This window comes from Tubulanus polymorphus, chromosome 3 (assembly GCF_964204645.1).
Source record: "Tubulanus polymorphus chromosome 3, tnTubPoly1.2, whole genome shotgun sequence".
Taxonomy (NCBI): domain Eukaryota; kingdom Metazoa; phylum Nemertea; class Palaeonemertea; order Tubulaniformes; family Tubulanidae; genus Tubulanus; species Tubulanus polymorphus.
Window position 1 is genome coordinate 16694446 of NC_134027.1, and position 26868 is coordinate 16721313.

At 37.4% G+C, this 26868-nt stretch overlaps 1 protein-coding gene across 5 annotated transcripts in view; it reads right to left on the bottom strand.

Moving 5' to 3' along the window:
• The window catches only part of LOC141901467 (heat shock 70 kDa protein 14-like), a 155791-nt gene that overhangs the window by 90353 nt on the left and 38570 nt on the right, over positions 1-26868 (bottom strand). For 3 of the 5 annotated variants that reach the window (XM_074788714.1, XM_074788715.1, XM_074788713.1), the window contains one exon: positions 12363-12494. In XM_074788714.1, coding sequence (XP_074644815.1) covers positions 12363-12494 — 132 coding nt within the window. Of the gene's footprint in view, positions 1-12362; positions 12495-13752; positions 13884-14363; positions 14486-26868 lie in introns of those variants that run through there. The other 2 variants (XM_074788718.1, XM_074788716.1) reach the window with 2 other exon arrangements.

Genomic DNA, 26868 nt, shown 5'->3' on the forward strand with positions numbered 1-26868 from the left:
GAAAACATGACTAAAAAACGTTCACCAGCATAAAACCTTTTTATTTTCAAGATAGACCATCACAACCTGCGAGAAACTTGTTGGAAATGTTCTGAAGTTTTCATTCATATAAAATATGATAAACAAAAATCTCCTGTCTTTGCGTAAATTTCGAATTGCCCGCCGACTTACAGCCCCTGAACATTCAAAATATTTTAAAATCACTTTCAACTAGTCACCAGGCCATCGTAAAGCCAACTTAAAGTGCGATGAAAATTTTGTGAATTCGGGCGTAGTGAGGACTTGACAGTTGAACTCGCATTCTGAACGGGAAAATGGCTTAATTTTCAAATGCAAAATAAAATGTCAATATAAAAAGTATTTTCTTCAAATTTGGAAATTACACAGATCGAATGTTCGCAATTTAAAATAATGGAATCTTCTTTCAATCTATATTGCCATGCATCACATTCCGATACAATTCGTTTTGAAATACGGTCCTTTCATATTTTAACAGGCACTTTTTAGTTTTGTTGATCGTTGTTCATGAGCATGCGCATTGTTGTGTGATCAACAAAGTTGGTAATGATTCGTTTACGCTATAATCCGTATTTAAAATACTGTTGTTCCATTAATTCCGTACCCATGCAACCAGTTGTAATACTTAGGAAGAAATCTTTAGTGTAAAAACATATAAAACTATTGAAGCCATGAGATTTAATGTAGAAATCTGACATTTTTTGACTACAGAAAAATTTATTCTGGTGTAATCGATAAAACAATAGGCTCTCAATATGTAATCAACATTCCCAAACTCCCACGTTGTTTTTCGCAGAAAATGATTTTTTTAAATCTAATCACGGGTCCCTTAATTCGCTCGAAGATCTATCATAATTTGGGGCAATTTTCTTTGGCCAAGCCACCGGGTGCCTTCCTTCAGCAAAACCTACATTTTTTACAATGTAGAACTAGTGGGAACAAATTTCTTGTGTAAAACATATAAAACTGTTAAAGCTGTTAGTAGAACATATATGACGATACATAGAGATTTATTGTCGTATGAAAGATAAAACAAACAAGGCTTTCAATTAGTAATCAACACTCCCAAAGCATGTTTTTTCGCAAAGAATTCCTTTCCTATATTTGATCACGGCGAATCATCGCTCATAGACCTTCGATATTTTGGGTCATTTTCTTTGGCCACAGACCACGCCGAACACAGGTGCCCCCGCAAAACCTATGTTTTTTTACAATGTAGTAGAATTCTATGTTAGTTGGGAAGGGCACTCGCCTCTTATTTATTCATTAAAACTTAAGACTGGCTGGGCGCTTCACCAAGTTTCGACTTTCACATATTAATCTTAATTGTATTACAACTAGTTTAGTTTTGCTATTGATACAAAATTGTTTTTGTGTTCTTAATTTTTTGATCCACAATTTTTCAATGGTCATTCTATAGGAATCATTTTCATAAAGTTTTTCAATGCCCATGATTGATAGATTGGATACAGAATGGTTTAAAGTGTTGAAATGTTTTGCCATCGGATCATTAGTTTGCGGCGTTGCAAATTCAAATTCAATCTTATTGTGCAAACTTTCAGAAAAATACTTTGAAATCACTAATTAATCCTGTTAGAGCATTGAAATTGTATTCTACATGGATTTTATCACAGGGATTGTATTTTAAACTACTAAAACCGTCGCTAATATATTCCTCAGAAAGTTTGCGCGATAAAATTGAATTTGAATTTGCATTTGTATCTTACCGATTAGTTTTCCGTTTTTCTGCAAATTTTGCTCTCCTAAGCTCAGAATGTTGATTTGATGAATAAATTCTGGTTATGAACAAAATATAAAGTTTGTGCTTCGATTGATGTATCGTTTTTTGGATTTAGACGCTGAAATCAGCATGAGCTCTTCACTCGAAGTTGAAAGGTAGAGAATTTTTGCCGCCATAGCATTTGCCGTACAGGATATTTTGGGATATTTTTTAACAGATTTCATCAAAATCCTTTGGATATTTTAGGAGTTACAGAGAATTTAAATCTCTAATAAGTGTCTGCATACAAGTTTCCACCCTTTTCTTATTAATATATACAGTACCAGGGATACTGGATGATTTAAGCTACAGTTCACCCCAAAACTTCAAATACGAGCGCCTGTGTTCTGAATGTCTCAAATCTACTCGTCTGTTTTTATTAATTGTATTTGCTAATTTTTGAAAATTTTGGAGTCCTTCCAACGAGCCTACCCAGATACCCTGATGTAATGTACAGGGTAGATAGACAACTGACCAGGTCAACTTCAAGCTCATTAGAAATGAGTAACAAGGTATCATTTTTTTTGCCTACGGTTAATTATTCTTTTTCAGGCCAATTTCAAGATCATCACCAGCTAAAACTTTTGGCTGTTTACTTTGGGATATTTCTATGGGTCTGTGTTTGATGCTCTATTCAATCAATCAGGTTTCAAACTTCACATAACAATGCTTCTGATGAATACCAGTTAAAGCAAAAAAAACTCGAAGATGAAGTAAATGGTTGTATAACTTATTAGAGTTTATTGAAAATAAATTTTTTTTAAATGACATATTATATTTACAAAACGGAAATAAAAATTACATAAAGGCCTTGTATTTTGTCATCACAAATAAAATTATTAGCTTTTACAGATAATTCTAAAATATTATTGAACTATTTTTGGGTTTGGACTGAATTTCAATGCCATAGCTGAATGAAACACATGTGATTGAATACCTTAATGGGTGACTTTAATGCACTCAAGCGGCATTTATAGATTTAACTTGTTTTTGAACGACTTTTTGAGGTATAAGAATGTAGCCACGTCTACACAAAAATTCGAGAGAAAGTGGAAATTTCTATGCAAGAACGCATCAAGGCACGAAATATCATTTGCTGTGTCCAGTTTCACTATAAGATTTAACCCTTACAATACCACTACCGTATGGCATACGGTACAAATTGGCAAGCTAGCATACCCGTACCGTATGTAATACGGAGTCGCTTAACCCTTCTTCTAGAAGGGTATATCTATCAGTATCAGCTGGTGCTGCCATCTACATAAGATCCAAGATGGCAACAGCGAGGAAAAAACAATTTGGCTGGATGAAACGGTTCAGCAGCTCATATATGATGCTGACAGTGATGCTGGTGACTTGGAATTTGATAGTGATCAAATTGAGTGACAACGAATATGACAGAAGCAGTTCTGATGATGTCACTGAGTCAGAAAATAGGTTTATAGTGCCGGCAATGATTTTGATGATGAAAATGAAATCAGTGGAAATTTTTTTAGACCTTGTTGATACGGTTGTCATGGCAACCGACACAATAACAATAATGAAGAACCAGAAACTGTCCATCCTCGAGGTCACATAGATCCAAATAATATGTCTTATTTGTAAGCCCAAAGGGTTATCAACACCATAGTATACAATGTATCAGTGTCAAATACATAGGTAACAATTTTCTGAGGCCTGAAATTATACCCCAATGAAACCCCTTACAAAACCAGTTTTTACAGTACTTTAGGATAGATGAGAAGCAATTATCAGTGTCAATTGTAGACAGGGATTGTCCCAACCAAGGTTTTTATATCAATCAAGATATGGATACAAAAACCCATTTTTTTCGCATGAACTGTGAGGCCCTACTGAAAAATGACTACAAAAACAGAACAATTTTTCTGAATGCAATTGCAAGATCCTCTGATGCATAATAGGTACTTAGATCAACCGGTCAATAGTACCCATGCAAAACGTCGCACAGTTGGTGTCACTGAGGCTGGCTGAGGATTGTTTGTTTGTTTGTCTTTTTGTTTGTTTGGCTTAACATCGTTTGGATCTTGGTTTCCCAAGACTTACTCTATTGGATTGTTCATTCAACCTCACGACAGAACGGCCCTTGAAGGGTTGCCTGCACAATGTTCGCAGCCAGCCAGACTCGAACCGACTTGTCGTCACTCAGCACAGATAGATTCAACACCATCACGCCTTATCTCACTGAGTTACCGAGGCCGCTCGATTCAATTCCAAAAAACTACAGCAGCGGCAAATAACCATCGCAATGTTGCAAACAACGTGTTGTGGTGTTTAACGCATGGAAAAGATAAGTTATTTTTCCCGGCGCGCATTACAAAGCCAATCTATCTACCGAGTGCGTAAGGGGCTGCTACCGCCTCGTGAGGGCGGGCAGGAGGTGGGCAGAGCATCTTAAAGTGAAAACTTATCTTAAAACATAGCCGAACCAATGGAATTTTACAATTAACTGTCAGTCAACTGATTGACAGCGCAACATGGTTGTTCTCAGCGTACTTAACGATGATATTTTCCTCCAATTAACAACTCTGGTAAAATTGAAAAAAATTATCAATCTTTATTGGTGATATCTTATCATGGTGGCAGGATCAGCGTCTTACAAGGTTAAATCATTCATCAATAATCAAAGGAAGGAATGTTCTAAGGTAAGTGAATACTACGATAGCTGAGCTCTACATTAAAAGCTGTAAAATATGTGCTGAAAATATGAATTGTGTGGACGGAAATATCATCGGTAAAATCTTATTTCCCGTATTTGATATTGGTAAAACATTTGAAAATCAATTATCTTTTATACCTAGTATAATGTTCTTCAACGTGATACCTACCGTTTTTACATCAATCCATGACTCAAATATAAATGAACCGACATTCTGCGAAAAGTGTTCGCACACTAAAACTGACAGAAGTATAGCGTACGTACATAATTATTTCCCGGTGACATGCGCGCAGTATTCCATACTAGGAAATGGGGAAATCCCGGCGCTATACATAGTGGCTGAGTCGTAGTTACGTGGATATGATATACTTTAGTATACTCTTCACTGTACAGCTTCGGCAGTTGACGTAGATAGCGGGACCTGTTGCATACAGCACACCATTTGAAAATCAGACACAAAGGTGAACAAAAACAAACATATTTCAAGTCTTCATGAAGACAAAATTTTAATCATTTTAACGAACGACATTTCATAAAGCGGTAGTATCAATCATCAATCATTTCTTCAAATCATCCAATCACAATGTCCAAGTGGCATTGTATTGCCCAATTCAAACACATCGTGTGAATCATCTCATATTCAAATCATTACACTGTTTAGGCATTAAAATCCGCCAAAAGCATACCCCAAATTCAGATTTTATGCAGATGTAATAAAACAACGGTCCGTAATACATAAGTATTTTAGTACTTTTATTCAACACAAAATGCACCAAATGCGATAGGGACTTTAAATTTTAACAGAATAACCGAAATTCCGGATAAAGCTTTGTAACTCAAACAGAACTAAAACCTAACAGAACAACTCTATATTTCATTATTCAACAACAGCAGCTTTCAGTGTTTCATAGATTGTTTCCACCTCTTTGATCTGAACGATTTCTGAATGAATGTAATCTGCGTGAGCCATTCAGTGTTTGAGCGCTGTTAACTTCGGGGTGATTACGTTCAATCTCCGTGTCACTGACATATATGTAGCTACATGTTGGTAAGGTATTCGTCCGATACGAGTTCCTTGCAGCAATAGTCATACATATCTTTGCAGTTTCGAATAATAACCTTTTTGGCTGCAATGGCCCAATTTAGGTATTGGTTAATGAGGCCTGTTTCGTCATGGCTGTTATCATCTGATATGACAATAAAAGCGTGGCGAATGCCTGGCTTGTTGGGAGGATTATAATAAGCCACAGAAGGGTGCAAGGTTACTTGTGGCTTTCTGAAGAAAGCGCTCTTCACTTCGTCTTGGTACTGGATCTCTCGAATTTTGGCAAAATCACAGATTATAAGAACCCAATTCTCAGGTAATTTAGATTTGATTTCTAAATATTGCTTCCTCTGTCACCCTGACGTAAATGCGAACAAAAGTTACACAACCACATTTCTTCAGCTCATCTTTTAACTCCGTTTTACATTCAGCAGTCGTTTGTCATTTCGTTTCAAGAACATATTTCGGCTGAGAGTTCTCATGTATTTTTTTGGTTTTCCCTGTGGTTCCATGTAATGAGCTGGTCACTGGGTCTGACTGGGAACATCTAGGAAAAGTTTATCGACTGTAGAGTCATGGTCTCTACAGTTCACACAAATGCCAAGCACATCGGCTCCTTTGTGAAACCTGTCTGCGTCAGATTTCTGACATAAAAGAGACTCTGTAAGCTCATTTTTGCTTCGGACCTTGTGAGCCACTGAGTTGAATGATAGCACGGCACGAATTTTCTCACAGTATACACATGTGCATGTGTTTCGGGTTGTCTTCATTAGTCTTTCATTTCGTGGTCGTAATAATGTAAATTTTGTAAAGCCCAGCTTTACATGGGGGTTTTCTTTTTTATACATTTTAAATGCAGCCTACAGGGAACATGTCATGAAATCCCCGCACCCTCTTTGGTGGCATGTCACTTTTCAGGCATTATTCGCAAAACATCTTTGCGAATATAGAATGCGTTCACTGATTTTTTTGTGGCAACCAACAAACCAACTCTTTTTTTGTTGGTAATACATCACGATACTGAATGATTCTTTCAATGGTGGCCCATTCAAGCTATGCGAGAGCTGACGAATACTGCTACTTTTTTCTCTGAATATATGTAAGTGCCAATGGTTCCGCCATGACAATGCCATGGCTCCGCTTCATTTGCCAAATTTTTTGTCCGATAATATCTTCCGCTGCTTGCGATGACAATGGGTTTAAAACGTCAGTGGGGTAACGATGTACTAGTTGCGCAACTACCTCCAATGCTTGCTTTTTGTTTATCGGTAACGATTTACCGGCCTTATGAGTTGCATCATATAAAGAACATTTGCAGCCATAAGATGAAGATGCGCTAGGTTGATTTGGTTCCGGAACTGGTCAGGGCTTTTAAGCTTGTTTTCGTTTTTGATCATACTCGCGAACTCGCCAGCGTTTTTGACCTGACCACCGTGACCTTTTTGTCCCTCTTATGTTTGCACCATTCATTACGTTTTTCAACCGCATTCCTCGTTCGATTATTATTTGGGGTTTTAAGTTTTATTCGCAATTGTTTACGGGCTGGGGTCTCAGCAGCAGCGATAGCTTCATGTGGATTATCGTGCAGTTTTCTATTACGTTCACGGGTCTGGGATTTTATCTTCTCATGAGTTTCAATAGGCGTTTTAGATGGTTTTTTTACTTCATTCCGTGTTAAACTCACTCATCCTATCTCGGACTCTTTATCATTTGCCTAATGCAATATTCTTCAAAGTCTTTGGTGTTTTCATTTTTCAAATTCTGCCGATATTTAGCAGCCCAGGAAGACATCCTATAAAAGAGGGTATATTATGAAGGGTTTATCATAGGAATGGCTGTTACGCTGTGGCATGCATCAAGGATGTAGCGTTTCCGTTACGGATGTAGCGCGAGTCACCATTTCTCAATCAAGAGATGTGATGTATGTTACACTTTTTCCGTCTCATTGTATCGCGGGAAACAAACAGATTCATGCATGCGTTATAATTATCGATTACAGTAGCGCACGGCGAGTGCATCTGAAAATCTAAGTCAGGGGAGTTGTTAAATCGATTCATCTGACGCTTATGATGAATTTCTATTATTTTACGTAATCTTAACCAGATCTTACGTCACTATGGAACTACGTCATTTCTACTGGCGGAAAAATAAGATTGCTCATAAAGAAAAAAGAAGCTAATTACCTGGAAAACAAGGATGATTATATCATTTGTCCTTGGGAGAGTGAACTATTGACTAAGTTTTGATGGTCGGATGACGTAATATTGCTCTGGTTCGTATGCTACATACCCTGACGTAAGGTCAATCCTGTAGCGTGGTCAATTTTCAAAACGCGATTACGATATTGTTGTTGGGGGTAATGGGTTAAAAAGCTGGAATGTGCAGGTGTGTACTGCGTGAATCAATCTAGGACAGATCGCATTGAACTATGTACTCGCTGCTGCTATTGATCAATATCTAAGTTTACTACTTCATGCTGACGGAGTGGAGAGTAGTACGATGTAGCACTTAAATCACTATTTCAAATGAGTTTCGTGTTATTTACAATGAAATTTTTGGATGCAAAATTGAGGTATGAATATGTATTTTAGAGTGTGCATATATTTATTTCGTTAATTGTACATGACAAAATGAATCTTTCGAGGTGATAAATCGACACTCCCGTCAATGGTATAACATTACGTCAGTAAGAAACGTGTGAACTAAATTTGAAATGTCATTCATACCAGTAAAACTACACAGATTTGTTTGAATTTATACATTTATTTCACCATATACATATTCAACTTAACAAGTTTTGAAAATGGTACGATAACCACACTCAAACGTGGTGAACAGATGATAAGATAAAAACCCACTATTTACAAATTAAAAGAAATCTAAAATCGAGAATTTATTAATTGAAACAATCTAAAATATAAGAACACGACGTTTCGATCTCACACTAGAGATATAATAAATCAAAAACCAGCTAGTGGCGTAGCCAATCACGTTTGGAACACTCGTCATCGTTTTAATTTTGATAAAGCCGAAATTATTTATACTTCAAGCAATTACACTAAACGCCACATAGTTGAGTCTGCCCTAATTACTCGTCACTCAGATATTAGTACCAATTTAAACAATGGCTTTTCTCCTCACAATTCCCTTCTTTCTAAGTATATTACTTCATGCCTTGCCAAACACTAATTAGTTACTCACTCACCAATTTACTCAATTAACCTGTTCTCCTCAGTATATATACCCCTGTTTTTAGTCAATATCTCACACCTGACGATGATCTCTAGTGTGAGATCGAAACACCGTGTTCTTTTATTTTAGATTGTTTCAATTAATAAATTCTCGATTTTAGATTTCTTTGAATTTGTTAATAGTGGGTTTTGATCTTATCAAGTTTTGAAATAGTATTAAGTTTCCTGAAATCTTTAATGAAATCAATTTTTCATGGAGGACGGAATGGTACAGATTATAGTGAAATCTGTCGTAGGCCTACTTGACGATTGTACAGATCGGTATAGTCTAAACGTACTGTAGGCCTACTCAATACTACATCGAGTCGGGCAGCATCATTGTTTACATTTTTCAAAGAATGTAATCTACAGTTTAAGATATCGCCAACACAAATCTTTGTCAGAATTATATCAACAGTGAACCCAGCATCATTGGATTAACTGTGTTCGTATACTAAATGAGATAATTCTATCATATTCAGCAGATGAAAAAGACGAATTGAATTTACGAATCGCGTGTGATCCCAATCTCAGCTGGTTGTTTGGGAAATACCAACAGAGCGTGTCTTTTCCGTAATGACGTCAGAAGCATGATTAAGTAGGCCAGAACCTGAACTGCTGAAGAGCAATGATAAGCCGACAGAGCTTTATGGAGCGTGGTAAAAATTTTACCCGCTCCTGCAAAAACAAACTGCTCTTTGAAAATTCTTCAAAATTCGACATAAATTGCCTATTTAACCGATGAAACAAGAGGCCCATGGGCCTTGTACCTTCATGACGCAGTAGTAGTAGAATGATTTAGTATTCAAAGTTTAACAGAAAGATTTACACTGTAACAATGTAACAAGTTTTAAAATAGTTTAGATGGTATAGGCTATGCGGGGATAATGTTCATTTTCTGTTAATATATCTTTACATGAAAAGACAAGCCCATTTTAGATGCCCCAAAGATCACACTACATGAAACCAGGGGTCCAGGGACACCATGCCCACATGGGAAGTGGTTCCAAATGCTTCACAATCTAACAATTTCAATATTCAACGCCCCCTGGTGACCATATACAAAAACCAATGACCTTGAAACTAACCACAATCATAGAACATGTCAGAAACTATGCTTATTAATTGATTGTGATAACAAAATATGCTTTGTAACCAATTTAATATGGAAATACCAAGTTATTCTACTATTCTACGCCCCCTAGTGACCATATTCAAAACTCAATGACCTTGAAACTCACCAAAATCATAGAACATGTCATGACCTATAACTTTGTAATTGATCATGGTAACAAAATATGCCTAGGTACCAATATAATAAGGAAATACTAAGTTATTCTACTATTTAACGCCCCCTGGTGACCATATAGAATAACTAATGGCCTTAAAACTTGCCACAATCAATGATGATGTCATGAGCTTCAACTTTGCAATTGATTGTGGTTACAAAATAGGCATTGATACGAATATAATATAGAAATACTAAGATATTGTATTTTTCAACGCCCCCTGGTGGCCATATACAAAAACCAATGACCTTGAAACTCACCACAATCATAGAACACGTTATGAGCTACAAGTTTCTAATTGATTGTGGTAACAAAATACGCTTAGGTATCTATATAATGTGGAAAAACTTTTTCCCACCTACGAATGAGTACTGATGACACCAAGATGGCTGCCAATTGCGTCATAATTGGCTGATCAAAAATACCTGTCTCAGGTATAAAACATCCCTTTTCAAAGAATACCCATCACAAATTGCAATGAGAAAGGGCAAAACCAGTAGGGAGCTACAGGACTCAGAATTCGGGCCAAATTTGACATTTTTGGACACTAAAAAAGGTCATAGGACGGTCATCTTGAGTCTGATCAACCCAATTTATGCTGATGGGCCCTGGGGGATTCTCATACATCTAAAAGATCAGGTAATTGATCAAAGCGTTTTCAAAATTTCCCTCAAAAAGTTCAAAAATGTATAAAAAGTGTTGATTTTGGCGAACAACAATGGATGCCAGTCGGCCATCTTGATTCTGACAGGGCCAGTTATTGGGCTGAAGATGTGTCTAGGGTAGATACATGTGTAACCCAAATATCAAGACATCATGACAGCGGACGAAAAGTGAACACAATAGCCCGCTGGGAATTAAGTCCCAAATGGGCTAAAAATGCATCAAGAATTGGTGTCGGTATCGTGCTGAAAAGAAATCTAAGATGGATGGCAACCCTGGTGGCCATACTCAAACTCAATTTTCAATAAGGGGTAGACATTTCACCTACCAAAATTCTTACACCTAGTTTCATGAAAATGCATCAAGAATTGCAGGCCGTTTCGTGCTAGAAATCAAGATGGCTGACCTGGCTGCCATATTTGAAAGCCAATGACCTCCATATACAAAAGGCATGGACAGCTTACCTACCCTGATCCTCACACCAAATTTTGTGGAAATCCATCAAGAATTGCGGGCTGCATCGGCAAACAAGAAATTCAAGATGGCCACCCCAATGGCAGCCATATTCGATCACCAATGAAATTTTTTTTACAATAGGGGTGGACATCTCGCCAGACCCAATCTTCAAGCTAATAATCAAAAAGATTCATCACAAATTACAGGCGAATTATTGTGTCGAATTCAATTCAATTCCAGAGGTCTTGGCTTAGGCCTATGCAATAGGAGGAATCAATTAAGATTCGGCTTTTTGAAAAACCAGCAGAGAAAAACCAGCCTATTCAAATCATATGTAATTAAAAAATTCAGCGCTTCTTAGTTTGATGTCCCTGTTTTCATCGCACACATGGTTAAAATTATTGTTTACATCTCAACCTCTTCAACAGCTGATACAACCGCACCAGCGTCTGTCAATCATCTTAATTGATTCATATACTAAAATTCTCACTATGAAAAAACTATGCGGTGATCAATCCAGAATTTTTCAGTAGAATGTCAGACACTAGGTACCCTTTTTTACAGGATACAAATACATACGTAAGATCATGACAATTGATCAAAGCATTTTCAAAATTCCCCTCGAAAACTTGAAAAATGTGTAAAAAGTGCGGATTTTGGCGAACAACAATGGCTGCCAGTCGGTCATCTTGAATCTGACAGGGCCCATTTTTGGGCTGAAGATGTGTCTAGGGAAGATATATGTGTAACCAAAATATAAAAACATTGCATCGAAGCATCTTTAAAACTTCCCGAAATAACTGGATTCCGTCGACGGCAGACGGACGGACGCTAGAACGAACGCTATGACGAACGGACGATAAGTGAAACTTAAGTCCCAAATGGGCTAAAAATGGATTAATAATTATTGGTGATCATTTTCTGATTTCATCTATTTCATTATAAACAAATGATAGCTGATGAAGTTTAATGAACATACATGGTTTGTAGGGGTAATTTCTAGTATTTTCTGAGCACTAAATGAAATACGAAATTATGTTAAAATTTGGGAAAATGCTCTGGTGAGGGGGTGTTTCATTATCAGTGGTAGAGAAGAGTTTGAGCTAAATTGTCAGGTTCGATTTTTGAAATTGAAAGATCGGTACTCAGGACCTTTTTCCAAATAAGAATGCATATCGATCCAAAACATAACTTCATTACTTACCACAGCTGTACTTGATTGTCGCATTTTCTTCACTGCTGGGTCTGAAAAATTGCAACCAAGCAATTGCTTGACATTTTGGACTGTGTTAGCTGCATTGCGAATTATACCTTGTTTAGCGGATAAACCAACTGCCTGTAAAAATATTAACATAAAAACTTATAAGCGAATCTAACTGCATTGTATACATCATTGTGTGAAGAAAATCAACATCGGGATGTATTATCCCTTATGTCGACTGTGCTCCGATTCGCAGCAACTGAGGACGACTAGCGGATATGAGATCCTCCCAGTTGCTTCACTGCTTATGTCAGTTACGATTACTAGCAACTACAACGGCTCAAATGGTCACGTGATAAGCATTTTGAGAATAAATTTGAATTATTGGGAAATATATTTCTATTAGAAAAGCTATTTCTTTAAGATCTTTATCTTTCTGATTCTGTTTTGACTACAATGTGCTAGCGACATTATATAAAGATGGCCACTCACACCATAATTCTACCAATTTCGTTTCTAGATCTTCAGCCAAGTCATCTGCCGTGCAGAAGGTATCGTTTACGTTTTGAACTACTTGAATTGGAAAATTTGACTAATTACGAATGACGCTAACTATTAATTTGTACTATTTATATGCGGTCTCTTATTGGCTGGAACACCTGCGCTCAGTTCCGTCGCGTTGCAGATGAGCTTATGTCGGTTGCGATCGAAAGCAACTGTCCGCCTACCGTAGGCCGGAGTAGAACATGGGGAACTAGCCGGATACGGCTTGCGACGAGTTGGTAGGCGTTGGGTTGCCGTTGCAAGCCGGCATTTGTGGAACCGATTGCGCGGCAACTGGCGGCCTCTCATAGGCCGCTAGTTGTCGCTAATCGGTGATAAACCCAGTTGCATCGGTAGGCGTCGCGTTGCATGTCGACATAAGCAGCCTTTAGAGGTGATTTTAATAGCAGCTTTTGTTATGCTAGCCAGTGAAGATTTCTTTGTCAACAATGCTAAAAATTGTGTGGGATGTTTTTAGACAAATGTCACAGATTCCCCAAGGACAAAGAAGTCTGTTTGTAGTGGAAATAGGGATTCAAAGGATATATCCAGCAAGGAAAGCACCATTGCAACCAGGAAGTTATAGTGTCGTTTTCCACTTCGTATAAAGTGATTACACACCAGCTTACTTAATGGGTGTGTGACTTAGTTGGTAATTATAATTGAAATAAAATATGAAGTAAAATTCAGTACACCAACTATTTAAAATTACCAAGTTTTGTGGCCCACCTCATAGAATCATACATCATATGAAAGCCTTGACTATTTACTACAAAATAATACTGACTTGTAATGCATGAAAATAAACAGCAAATGAGCTATTGGGTATCGTGATGAACTTAGATTTTACCTTGAATTTTCCAAGGAGTAATTGACACTACAAAGTGCAATTCCTGAGAGTGCTAATGGGTTAAAGTCACAGAATAATGTCATTTTCATGCACGTAGCTTGGCAAAAGTCACAGATCATCCAAGGTGAATATTGTGAAAAACACCACAGAAAATCTGAAGTTTTTAAAAACTGATAAAGTTTTTCAAGATAAGAATATTAAAGTATTTTATCATATTTTAAAGTGAACGATCAATAATACTCGAGGACAAAGGTCCAGTTTTCATAATATCAATGAAAACATATCACATTGTTCATTCTACTACTCTTTTTATTATTAACCTATTCACTAAAACAACTGCCCGGACACTACAATGAGACTGGATGCCTCAGACAGTGGTAGGCAGGAACTAATACGTTAGATTAATTTGTTTTATTTAAAATTTGAGCGCGATATGAGAGTCGGTGATAGTTCAAAAAGATAGACAGATAAAACGGCCTTCCCGAGACTTTTATGACCAATGTGTATCACTTTCAAAGACTTTTTAATAATAATTGAAATGAAAAGTGAGTAACGGAAATTTTTTTAACAATCACGGAAACATTTTTCAACTTATGAATGGAAACGCATACCTATCTTCGGAATGAAGTTTTTGGCAGAATTTCCGTGGCATCAGTAGTTTATATCATAAAATCAGTAGTTTCCTTTAGAGTATCAATAGCATCAGAAAACAGAGTAAATCAAAAAAATAAAATTGATTATCCTTCACCTTTAAATTTTTCATTGTACCTCAGGTCAATGAGAACCAAAATCTGAGGATCGGAAGGATAACAAGAAACGAAATTCTTAATATGGACTTTCCTAAATTTACATGAGTATGTTTAATCAGCATGACGCATCAGGGTCATTCACAAATATAATCAAGGAAACCAAAACTTTGATCTGTTGAAATAAAATGTCAACATTGCGACTGAAATATTATTAAATAAAATTTAACCTTGATCTCGATTGATTCGAATTTAAAATAAAAATCCACCATTCGGTGAATTCTGTCCACACTTGAATTTTAAAAATGTTCCTAATAGGCTACCATATTTCTTGGATCTATCCAAGAAACGATAGTTCATAGGTCGAGCCACGTTATTAGAGAGTTAGGCAAGAGTCAGACCTCTACGTTTAGACCGGCTGGAAGTAAATCTAGACGTTTTTCCAGCTAAAATTATTTGTTTAAAATGTTTGAACAACACACAAAACTTTATAGTACCAGCAGTCCGGGTCTATTTTTATTTCACAGAAACGCATGTATACAAAAAGAACGGTAATTTGCTTCGATTTTGGTATATTTTTGATTATTTCACAAAAATAAGAGTTCAGAATTCTATGAAATTTTCAGATTGTAAAATAGATACTATATGACACCTTCAATAAAAAAATCAGATCTCAGGACCATCTAGATAAAAAGTGTGCCACCCGTTTTACTGAAATTTTTCGCGATAGGCAAATGCATTGGAAGCATGACGTCATCAGCTAGTGATAGCAAAAGCGAACCATAGGTTCGCTAAAAATAGTGAAAACTATTTAATTTAATACAAATGATGGGAGACGAGTGACTTTTTACAGACAATTAGATCGAAAAAAAGGACGAAAAATATCAAGAAAAAAATGGCTTTTTTTCAAATTATGAATGGAAACGCATACCTATCTTCGGAATGAAGTTTTTGGCAGAATTTCCGTGCTCCAAGTAATCAAAAAAGCCTAAGATGTCCCCCTTGATTGAATACAGAAAGTTTCATGAAAATCTGTCAATTGATACGATCTCCATCACACACAACAGCATGCCGATTCATCAAACATGGTACTGGGTTTCCCCACTGACTCAAATAGACACGTTCATCGTGTGACGATTTCTATACACTATGTACAAAGTTTGTTATACAATTTATTTTCTTAAATTGAACAATTTCCAAGATTCACTCCCCTCTTTCCCAATTTTACTGCCCTTCTATAAAATGCACTCCTTTTCACGGCGGCCACGACGAACCCTGGCAGTTGAATAATTTGCAGTTTCAAGAAAACTTTAACTAGGCAACACACGAGACGCACTTTTTATATACATGCACGGATCAATACACCACAAACCAGCAAGTGTTACGTTTCAGGCACGTGTGTAAAGCAAGAATATACGTAAAAAGGCATGTGTTTTTCCAAAACGAAATGTAGTTCTAACAACAAATAAAAAAACTAAATTGATAAATAAGCAATATATATTGATACCGGCTGGCATTACTGGTAATTTTCATGAAAAAATCCCTCACTCCCAGTGCTTTCAAGAAATAACATCTGTTCTATAGTTGACTGTCTTAAATTCAAATCAAACTCTTCCAAAACTCAAAAGTCTCTGGTAAAAATTTCCACTCATTACGCGTGTGGGCTTTAAAGAGCAAATGCTGTCAAAATAGAATATTGTGTAAAAGTCATTCTATCTCATCAGTAATTAGGTCACTACAGAATCCCATGAGCACATGTGGTATCGCCAGTCAGTGTGCATTTGGCTTCGCTGGAGATCAGTCGTTTTTTCTCACAGTGTGCTTGAACTGTTCTTGTGTGTTTGTGTGTTACTGGATTTGTAATAGCTGTTGCATTTAATTTCTTCCGACTGTTGTTGGATTACTGTTATTAACTGTTGTACTTGGATATATATTTACTGATCTACGAATAATGGCTGAAAAAAGGCTATATTATCTGATGACGAGGATGCCCTTTTGGGCCCTTCGCAATAAAAATACCCACTCCACTGCAGGGGATTCATGCCCTGTGAACCCCACTGGGGACAGGGATGAAGACAAGATGCACCCCACTGGGGACAAGCTTGCCACCATAGAAAAATCTATGGAGTCAATTGCGACAGCAATGACAAAGATGGGGGACGCTTGGCAACAGATGACCAAGACTGTCAATCAAACCCCAAAGAAAAGGCAAAAGACATGCCATGACATGTCAGATTCTCACCATGATGAGAGTGAGGCCGAGGTTGAAATGTCGTCCGATAACGGGGACGACGATGTCGACATATTATTGTCATCTCAAAAAGATGAAAATGGAGGGGACGAAGAGGAAAACCCCTCGGACTCAGAGTCTCAACTTAAACTCCTTGATATGGAGTTAAACGATGAAACCCCTGGGCCAGAAATGGACAAAGGGTTAACAGAAATTATAGAGTAAAGGTTTTCTAAAGCCCTGAACATTGAAATGATGAGGGCCAATGAAAAGACCTACCCGGTACCCAAAAATTGCGAGGCATTAACCACGCCTCGGGTTAATATGGAAATTGGCACATGTGGTATCGCCAGTCAGTCTTTAAATAGCTTTGAGTGGTCAAGAAACATTGGGCCGGGAAACACTTAAAACTGTACAGTAATTGTCAAATTTGTTGTAAGCGGTGGGCATGTGATTCCTTCGTTCCCTATTACTGATTCGATAGAATCTCAATCAAACTTCACTTACAGGTAAGTTTGTTTAATTTCCTAATTCTGTCTCACCAGTAATTAGGTCACTACAGAATCCCATGAGATTTGAAAGCCTTGATCACGAGAAGCCAGATATGAGACTTCGTGTCACAAAGAAGACAGCCACCTTAATTTTGATGTATATATATGTTTATAATATGCAGCAGATATATTTAGCCTATAATAACAACATAATTGACAGTAGGGAATCACTTAATACAAATTTGCTTTCAACGTCTTTATCATAGAATCTAGCGAAAGTTTTTTCATTCTGCCAACCAATACTATTAAGTATGCTATCAACGGGAATTCCCGCCCATTTAAGGCCAGAGCCAACCGCAGCTCTAGTCGAGTGTGCGCCAAAAACCGACACATCAATATTTGCATCCTGATCCATCTGGAAACGGTTTGAGTAGTAACAGATCCATGCGGTTTTATGAAGCTAATCAACAGCTGTCCAGAGCAATCCCGGAAGTCTCTGGTCAGATTTATGTATCGTTTTAAATGAGAACACAAACACAAATTCTTATCAGCGTACGTATTGAATGTAAGATGCGATTTATGACGTCCTGGTTTTGACGTCTTTTGTAGTGAACTTATATAAAAAACACATCTGTTTTCGCAAAAAGTTAAGTCTTTGATCTTCAAAGATTGAATAGTACTAACTCTCTGCCCTGATAAAATCGCCAACAAAAATGTTAGTTTCAAAGTAAGTGGCTCCAGAGTCAGTGAGTCTAAATCCAGTGATTTTAAATACACCAAAACAGGTCTAATGTCCCACGTAGTTACATATCTTGGCAACGAAGGTCGCAAATTAAATACACCCTTCAGAAACCGAGAAACGAGAGGATGATTACCGATTGTACAGTGCCCCTCTAGAATTATAATTGACGAGAGTGCACTCCTCGCAGTATTAATAGCACTATAACCAATGTTACTTTCATATAACTCAGTCAAAAATTCTAATACATCACTGATATCGGGTTGAAACGTATCGACACTCCGTCTAGCACAATATTTCTCCCACTTCTTAAAATAGGTCTCGTATTGTTTCTTTGTACCTGCCCGCCATAATTTCAGCTGATTTTCCAGAAATATTTTTCGCTTGCAATGCATTCCTGACACAATGCATACCAGAAGGCTCAATTTTGTTGCTAGAGGATGGACCATTTCCGAATCTTGCGGCATTATTAATAGTCTCCTGTTGGCCCGAAGAATCACCGGTTCCGCACATAACAGTCTCAAGAGAGTAGGGTACCAAGCCTGCGTCGGCTAGTCCGGTACAATTAACATCGAGGTTGCTTGATCCTCTGAAACTTTCTGTAGTACTCTGGGGATTAGGCTGAAAGGAGGGAAAATATACGTATATTTATACAGTGACCAGTCCAGCATAAAAGTATCAATAGCCACTGCCTCCGGGTCAGGCTTCCAGGCAACGTAGCTGGGCAATTTACGATTCAGTCTCGTTGCAAATAAATCAATCTCTAATTTAATTTCTGGCAGTTTTTCTAATATCTGTTCAAACACTTTGTGGTTAAGAGCCCATTCTATCTCTAATTTAAATACCCTGGATTCTCTGTCAGCACATATATTTTAAATTCCAGGTACATGCGATGCACACAACCATACATTATTAGCTATGGCCCATGACCATATTCTCTTAGCTACCTCATTACATTTTAAAGAATGTGAGCCACCCATCTCTCTAATATAGGACACAGCAGTGGTATTGTCGACCATAAGCCTAATGTGCTTGCCTTTTTTATTTCGACACAGGGCCATTCGCGCCAATTCAGCAGCTTTCATCTCTAAAGCGTTAATATGCAGCAGCTGCTCTGCTAATTTCCAGATACCACCGCCCGACAGATTCAGGTCAGGTGATGAGTAACCGAACCCTGTATTCGAGGCATCAGAATAAACAATCAGATCCGGTTTTCCGTGTGAAATCAGTTTTCTAGTCAATTAGTTGTTGGCAAGATAATTTAACCCTATCTGCTTTCTTCACTGTCAGTGAAACTGACCTATAGACAGAATCAAGCATGAATCCAATAAATTCACGCTGCCGGGCTGGCAGCAGTGCAGATTTTTCAGGGTCTGGATGTATTACAAATCCCAGGTCCGTCATTAGCGGTGCCAATGTTTTAACATTACTAGCACAATCAGGAAGATTATTTCCCTGCATATATATATCATCTAAATATGCAACAGATTGCTTCCCTTCCGCCCTCAACAAAGAGAGAGCAGGCTTCAAGCATTTTGTAAATGCCCTAGGGCATGGACTTAACCCAGTAGGGAAGCAGGTATAAAGTTGACCATTAAAATAAAATTTCAAACATTTTTGGTGCTCCATGGCTATAGGGATGCTATAATAAGCATCTTTTAAATCCATTGTTGCCATGAAACACCCTGGGGTCATCATGTCAGTAACAGTTTTAAGTGTATCCATCTTGAAGTGATGGTACCGAATATACTTATTAAGTTTTGAGAGGTTCAAAATAACTCTATATGACCCATCCTTCTTAGGTCTCACAAAAATTGACGATATAAATTCGCCCTCTTCATGAGTACATTTCGAAATGACCTGTTTCTTTGTTAATTTCAAAATTTCAGCTTCAATAGCTATATTTTCTGCTGTGGAAAACTTTATTTCTTTGGGAACAAAATTCTGAACAGGCTTTTCTATAAAATCAATTCTGTAGCCTCTGATGGTTCCCAGTATTTCCTGATCACTGGTTATTTGCTCCCATCTTTCGAATTTAAATCGGACTTGTCCTCCAATAAAATTTTCCACCTGCCATATGGCTGAATCAATTGTACTTTTAATAAATCGGGTATATTCCCAAAAATCAAAGCTAAAATAGTCATTATTTTTAACTACCATAAGCAAAAATATCAGCAGAACAACTTACCTGTGGTAAGCTGTCTGATGGTTCTAATTTTCTGATTTCTTTATGAATTTTTTCTTGTTTGGATTGAATCCGTTCCGCTGGTAGCTGAAGTTGCGGTTCCGTTTCCAGCCGTTTTTTGGCTGGTGTTTGTACTTTTTTCTATCATTAAAGGCCTCATAGCCGACGTCATCGGTTTGTTTAGCTTCTCGTATTGCTTTTTATACGTCGTCACCAAACCGCCATTTAGAAACCGGGACATTGTCTTTGCACGGACCCCAATATTTGGGTTTTAATCCTGGCTTGACCGATTCCCGCCTGCGCATTGACAACTCATGTGATGCATGGCCCAGTAATGCAAGAGCATTAATTGATGTTCTCAACATTATATCGACTTCGTCTTTCGAGAATTTCCCGCCATTTCGTTTGGCTAGTAACTTTTCAGTTGTCAAAGCCACTGCCGTGGCCCCTTTCCTTACTGCAGACTGAGTATTGGCGAGTTTTAAGTCACGTGTTTTTGCAGCGGCTCCTATTGTGGGCCAAATTTCCGTATTAACCCGAGGCGCGGTTAATGCCTCGCAATTTTTGGGTACCGGGTAGGTCTTTTCCTTGGCCCTCATCATTTCAATGTTCAGTGCTTTAGAGAACCTTTTCTCTATAATTTCTGTTAACCCTTTGTCCATTTCTGGGGTTTCATCGTTTAACTCCATATCGAGGAGTTTAAGTTTAGACTCTGAGTCCGAGGGGTTTTCCTCTTCGTCCCCTCCATTTTCATCTTTTTGAGATGACAATAATAAGTCGACATCGTCGTCCCCGTTATCGGACGACATTTCAACCTCGGCCTCACTCTCACCATGGTGAGAATCTGACATGTCATGGCATGTCTTTTGCCTTTTCTTTGGGGTTTGATTGACAGTCTTGGTCATCTGTTGCCAAGCGTCCCCCATCTTTGTCATTGCTGTCGCAATTGACTCCATAGATTTTTCTATGGTGGCAAGTTTGTCCCCAGTGGGGTGCATCTTGTCTTCATCCCTGTCCCCAGTGGGGTTCACAGGGCATGAATCCCCTGCAGTGGAGTGGGTATTTTTATTGCGAGGGCCCAAAAGGGCATCCTCGTCATCAGATAATAGCCTTTTTTCAGCCATTATTCGTAGATCAGTAAATATATATCCAAGTACAACAGTTAATAACAGTAATCCAACAACAGTCGAAGAAATTAAATCCAATAGCTATTAAAAATCCAGTAACACACAAACACACAAGAACAGTTCCAGCACACTGTGAGAAAAAACGACTGATCTCCAGTGAAGCCAAATGCACACTGACTGGCGATACCACATGTGCTATCTCATGTGATTCCTTCGTTCCCTATTACTGATTCAATAGAATCTCAATCAAACTTCACTTACAGGTAAGTTCGTTTAATTTCCTAATTTTCAAATGTGATGTATTCACAAATATCAAATATGCCACTGGTTTGAATTTAAGTTCCACCATTACTGGGAAATATGACTTTTAAATCGGCATATGACTTTTAAATCGGCAATTTCAGCATGTGCTCACTGTTATTGTTTATGTTGGCAGGTGCATGTTTCTGATGTCATCTGTGACAAACGCTTGCGGCTTCCAGTCATTTCACTAGACATTTCATGCAATATTTTATTGTTTTGGGAGTGATTTGAATTAATTAACTCTTACCATTATATACAGTTGCCACCGTTGTATATGATAATGGTATTAATGTGAGTAACACTGTAGGTCTATGAATACAATGAACATATGATGTTTATTTTATCGATTATACATAGGCTACGCATAGTAGCACTCACACGTGCTTGTGTTGATTGTCATAGTTAACATTATAAATAGCGCCACTGCAGTTTGTATGTGAACTATACGAGTGAAGGATAAATAAATGACTAATTTACGGCTAATTCGAGTTACTTTTTTCGATAGTTCAGACCTCAGGTGGTTATATATATACTTAAATTGCTTCTGATTAAGAAATAGCGGAAAGTTCAATTTTGACAGCACCTGCCCTTTAACACAAACATTCATCGCTTGCAAACAACATATTAAATTTGTCTGTATTAGCTTAAGTGAAACTCATTTGGATTCGTTGGATGATATTACTATCCCGTATCATTTTCTAAATTAAGGCCATGGTCAGATCCCACTTACAAACCCAGTTATATCGTTTATTTTCAATCCTAAATTTTAAAGATGGTATTGTTCTCAAAACAAACAATCCATTTGTAGTATGTTGTAAATTCGATAAGAGCAGACCTGCCAAGTTTATCTTATTCAGTATTATTTAGGGTTTTCTGTTACTTCACAGAAAGCCCTATTGAGATTCGCGTGTTTCTTATTATTATCATTTTATGTCACATTTTTTCACTAAAAGAGCATAGGCTTTGTTACCTTGCCACTGTTGCCGATACAATCCGTATGATATCCTTCAGCTCACTTCGATCTACAAATACTCCGTGTGTAGTATCATGAATCAATGTTACAAAAGCACTGTCGGGCCGTAAACATCGAAAATTGGGGCCCCATTCAATGAGGCGACATCCCGAAATCCACTGGAGGCTGCTCGTCACTTTGATTATCCATTCAAGTGTAAATAAACAAATTTATTGCCGCAAGATGCAATTGCCGCAATTTTAACAATTACCCATTTGCTTCATCAGTACACTTTACCGACCCACAGGATATAATTTACTACTCTAAATATTATAAACACTGTCGAGCTGTAAAGACCGATGAATCAACTTGTGTCTTTACTTCATCGTTCTGCGGATCCGCTACGGGTTCTCCTCGCCAAGAAAATCAAACCAAGTACAAATAAATTGATTTCTCCCAGTGATTTGGCTGCGGGCTTCAAACAGTTAGTTTCTTTATCAGATATTTACTATGATAAATCACTAGAGCACCGAGTCGTATAGGCCTAAACTAAACATGCCGAACTGATGCAGCGGAGAAAAGCTGTTGTGGTGACGAGGTATCAATAAATGGATTTATTACTATCAGTGATTTGGCCGCGGATTTCAAACATTCATCAATATTCTATTTTTCCTACAGTACATACTGATCTTTACCAAATCCACGGGATATTTACTAAATGTCTGTATATTACACCTTCTTATCCGTAAGCTGGATTCAAGCTTGATATTCGGAGTGAGCGTCTCGGATGCAGCGGTGGATAGGAGATCGTTCCTACTAATAGGTCGCTCCTACTAATAGCTACTAGTAGGTCGCTTGAAGTGTTTATTGAGGTGTACGCGACCTCTAGGCCTACTGAGCTTAACTGATTCAAGCAAGCATAGTATAATAGTTGTGATAATTTACGGACTGAACATCAAACAAAATTTGCAATAAAAAATTCGGCAAAATTGCTGCAATGCGAAGTAGGCCTACAAACAATTTCTTCTTAATCCGAAAATGAAGTCGATTTTACGAATGGAATACCCCATGGACCTATCCCTGTTAAATAAGGTGTAGGAATACGATGTTTAGGAGGGTTGAAATTCAATAGGCCTAAGACCAATCTGTCCGGTTGTTAGGCCTATGCATATACATAGGCCTACATAGGCTATACTAGTAGCCTCTACTAGGTTAAAGCTAAGTTCACTGTAAAGGAGGAATCAGATTTATTAAAATGCAAGTATGAGTGATTAACTGGTTCTGACTTGCAATGATCAATCACAATTATCAACGATTTTTAACGGCAAAAATTAACATCTTTTGAAAATTTCGTATGAGCAGACAGCTTTATAAACCAGACTTCTCATTTGAGTTCTTTCATCATGAATGAAACTGGTATTTCATTAATTCCTAATGACTTAAGTTACTGCGGAGCCTTAGAAAGATGTTTTTTTCGTTCAAAAGACCTTTCGAACAAATTTTTGAATAGCAAATGTAGTGATGATACTCCCGCTAGTATGGTCAGGGAAGATAATGTCGAAACACTTTTTTTCGTTCCTTACATAGGCCTCCCTTCGATTATATTTGGCAGAAAACTCAAGAGTCTATTCAAACAATATTACAACGTGGATATTCGTATTGTCTTTACTTCTTTCAGAATTAGGAACTACATTTCACTCAAGTCCCATACTCCTTCACCCTTGTTGGCCAATGTAATTTATAAATTCAAATGTTTGCGTGATGCAAATAACACATACATTGGTAAAACAATGCGACATTGTAAAGGAGCATGGAACTTCGCCTTCAGCAATTAAGGAACATTTAACATCATGTAAAAATTGTGCATCAAATTTTTCTTTAAAAAACAACTTTTCAATCGTTGATTCTGGAAAAAATGACTTTGAAATCACCATCAAAGAGGCATTATACATAAAATCCAAAAAACCAAGTATTAACAAACAACTTTCTACACATGGTGTCTCATTTTTACTGAACGTATTTTGATATGTTTATAATCCATTTGTATTTTGTAAACTAGGCCACTTCACGCCTGCATTATATTCTCTGTAATTAGTAACAGTATACTATACATAGTTTGAATCTTTTCATGTCATTTCTTGAAAAGGACTCGAAGCGATGAGTCGAAATCGATCGAAACGTTTGAACATGTAAATAAACTCATTATCATCATGAAGATTGTGATAGTTGCGTTCTTATTATTATTTAACTATCTGAATACTCTTCCGAAATTATACAGTTTTTTTAGATCGAATCAATATTTTGTTCGATTGAACCAATTTGAAAGAATCGTTAGAACAAAGTTGTTTTCATTGTTCGAACAAACTTATTTTGTCCAAACGAAAGGTTTTTCGTTCGTACAATTGTTCGATCAGACAGAAACGTTCCCATTTGGGCATAACAGTTGATTTTCCAGAGTCAAATAACTATCTGGTCCAGTCATCCATGGTCTCAAAGTAGGCCTAATTGACTGTTTGTCGACTGTCCTTTTATAAAACCATGTTGACGGTTGAACAGGATTCTGAATTCCCTTCATTTTCATGGCATGGTTTGGCTGTATCACGTAAACGCGATCGTGGTCGACACATTATCCAGACAAGATCAAGAATACGAACAAGGATGTGCAGAAAACCCGTTATTGCTGCTTTGCAGCTATATTTCTGGTTTTTTTTTCAGTATTTTTCAGTAACCAGTAAATTGGCCAATCCTACTTCGTTTAATATGTCATTAACATAATATTTACCTTTTTTGAACAAAATACTAAACAAAATTTCTTACATAAACTTTATTTAAAATAAATTGCCCATGGGCAAAGTGTGGTTTACCTTGAAAGCTAGAGGTTGTTTGGAGTAAGGGCATGGCTTGAAAAATCTTTTTAATTTGTGACTTCAAAGTTCCACAAGTTTATATTGTATTTTATGTTTCTTAAAGAATCATTTTGTAGTCAAATAAGACCAAAGATATACATTTGGTTACAGTCCACGTCCAAAAGTTTGTAGGGTACAGGTAGGCGTGGCAGGGAAATTATTTTATATTTTCCAAAAAAAATGTTTCACAATATGAAAAAATTACTCAAATACGGCCATCCCAAAATAATTGTCTGTTTGCCGTAACACCGACTCAACTTTTCAGGATGAGTCGGTAGGTAAGAAAAATTTTTTTTTGCTTAATTTTTGGGCAAAAAAAAAAAATTTATCACCTTTTTACATGGAAACAATGTCGCAAAAATCATCTACGTTGTGCGCCGGAAATTTGTCTAATAGCGTAGATTTCGAGAATTATTCTAAAATTATAACTTCGTCCAGAGCGTCATCTCTGAGTTAAAAATGAAACAGTACATTGAATATGTGCGCGGTTTTACGTTACCAGCTTTGATATAGCCACTTGGAGAATGAATGGCAGCTTATTGGAACACTGCCAGTTTCCTGGAAAACTTAAATTAGGCCACATTGACAAGGCATGTTTTCACACGATGCACACTTGGATTGAAACATACATAATACGTAGCTCATACATAGGCAGTGGGTCGGTCGGCCGTTTTTATCAAAAATAAAATTTATTTCAATGAATCCCAGAAAAAAAGTTTTCACTCGGTACCTTTGAAGTCGGGTCGGTCGGGTTCATCAAACAGACCATTAATATGGGATGGCCTAAAATTCATTATGATGTCACATATCATTAAATCCTGGAATTTACGACTACAATATTCAGACCTCGACCTATACTTTTAGTTTGCTGCTTAATATTTTCAGGTCACAAGAAATTACAATTTATTACAAATTCTATCAAACAGAAAACACAGCGCTCATCTTCTGCTACGATTATTCAGCCTATTTTCATGTCAAACGCGCACGCGTTACAGCATCACCTTGAGTAGTGTACTGTACAAGCTTGTGTGTGTGTGTGTCATGTAGCACTCTGCGCGCACAGGTGGAGGCTTCGTGTAAGTGAATGTTCGCTTACACTTCAATGTCAAACAAAACAATCACCGGGTATTAAAATGAAACAATACCTAAGGCGGATGTGTGAAATAATTACATCCTCACCAGCAATGAGCATTTAAAATTCGCACATATACGGCACCTAGTCCAATGAAACGTACGCCATTCTATATGGCTTTCCCATAATTATTTTTGTTGCGCCGGAATTCCCCGTATATCCCAAAAACAGCCAATCCCATTCGCTCGTAGAGACGACGCCCCCCAATCGAGGTCATTGCAATTTTATACGCGAGAGCTAAGAATTTTCCCGCCAAAAACAGATTTTCGAAGAATTTTAACTCAGTTGACCATGTACATCGACGG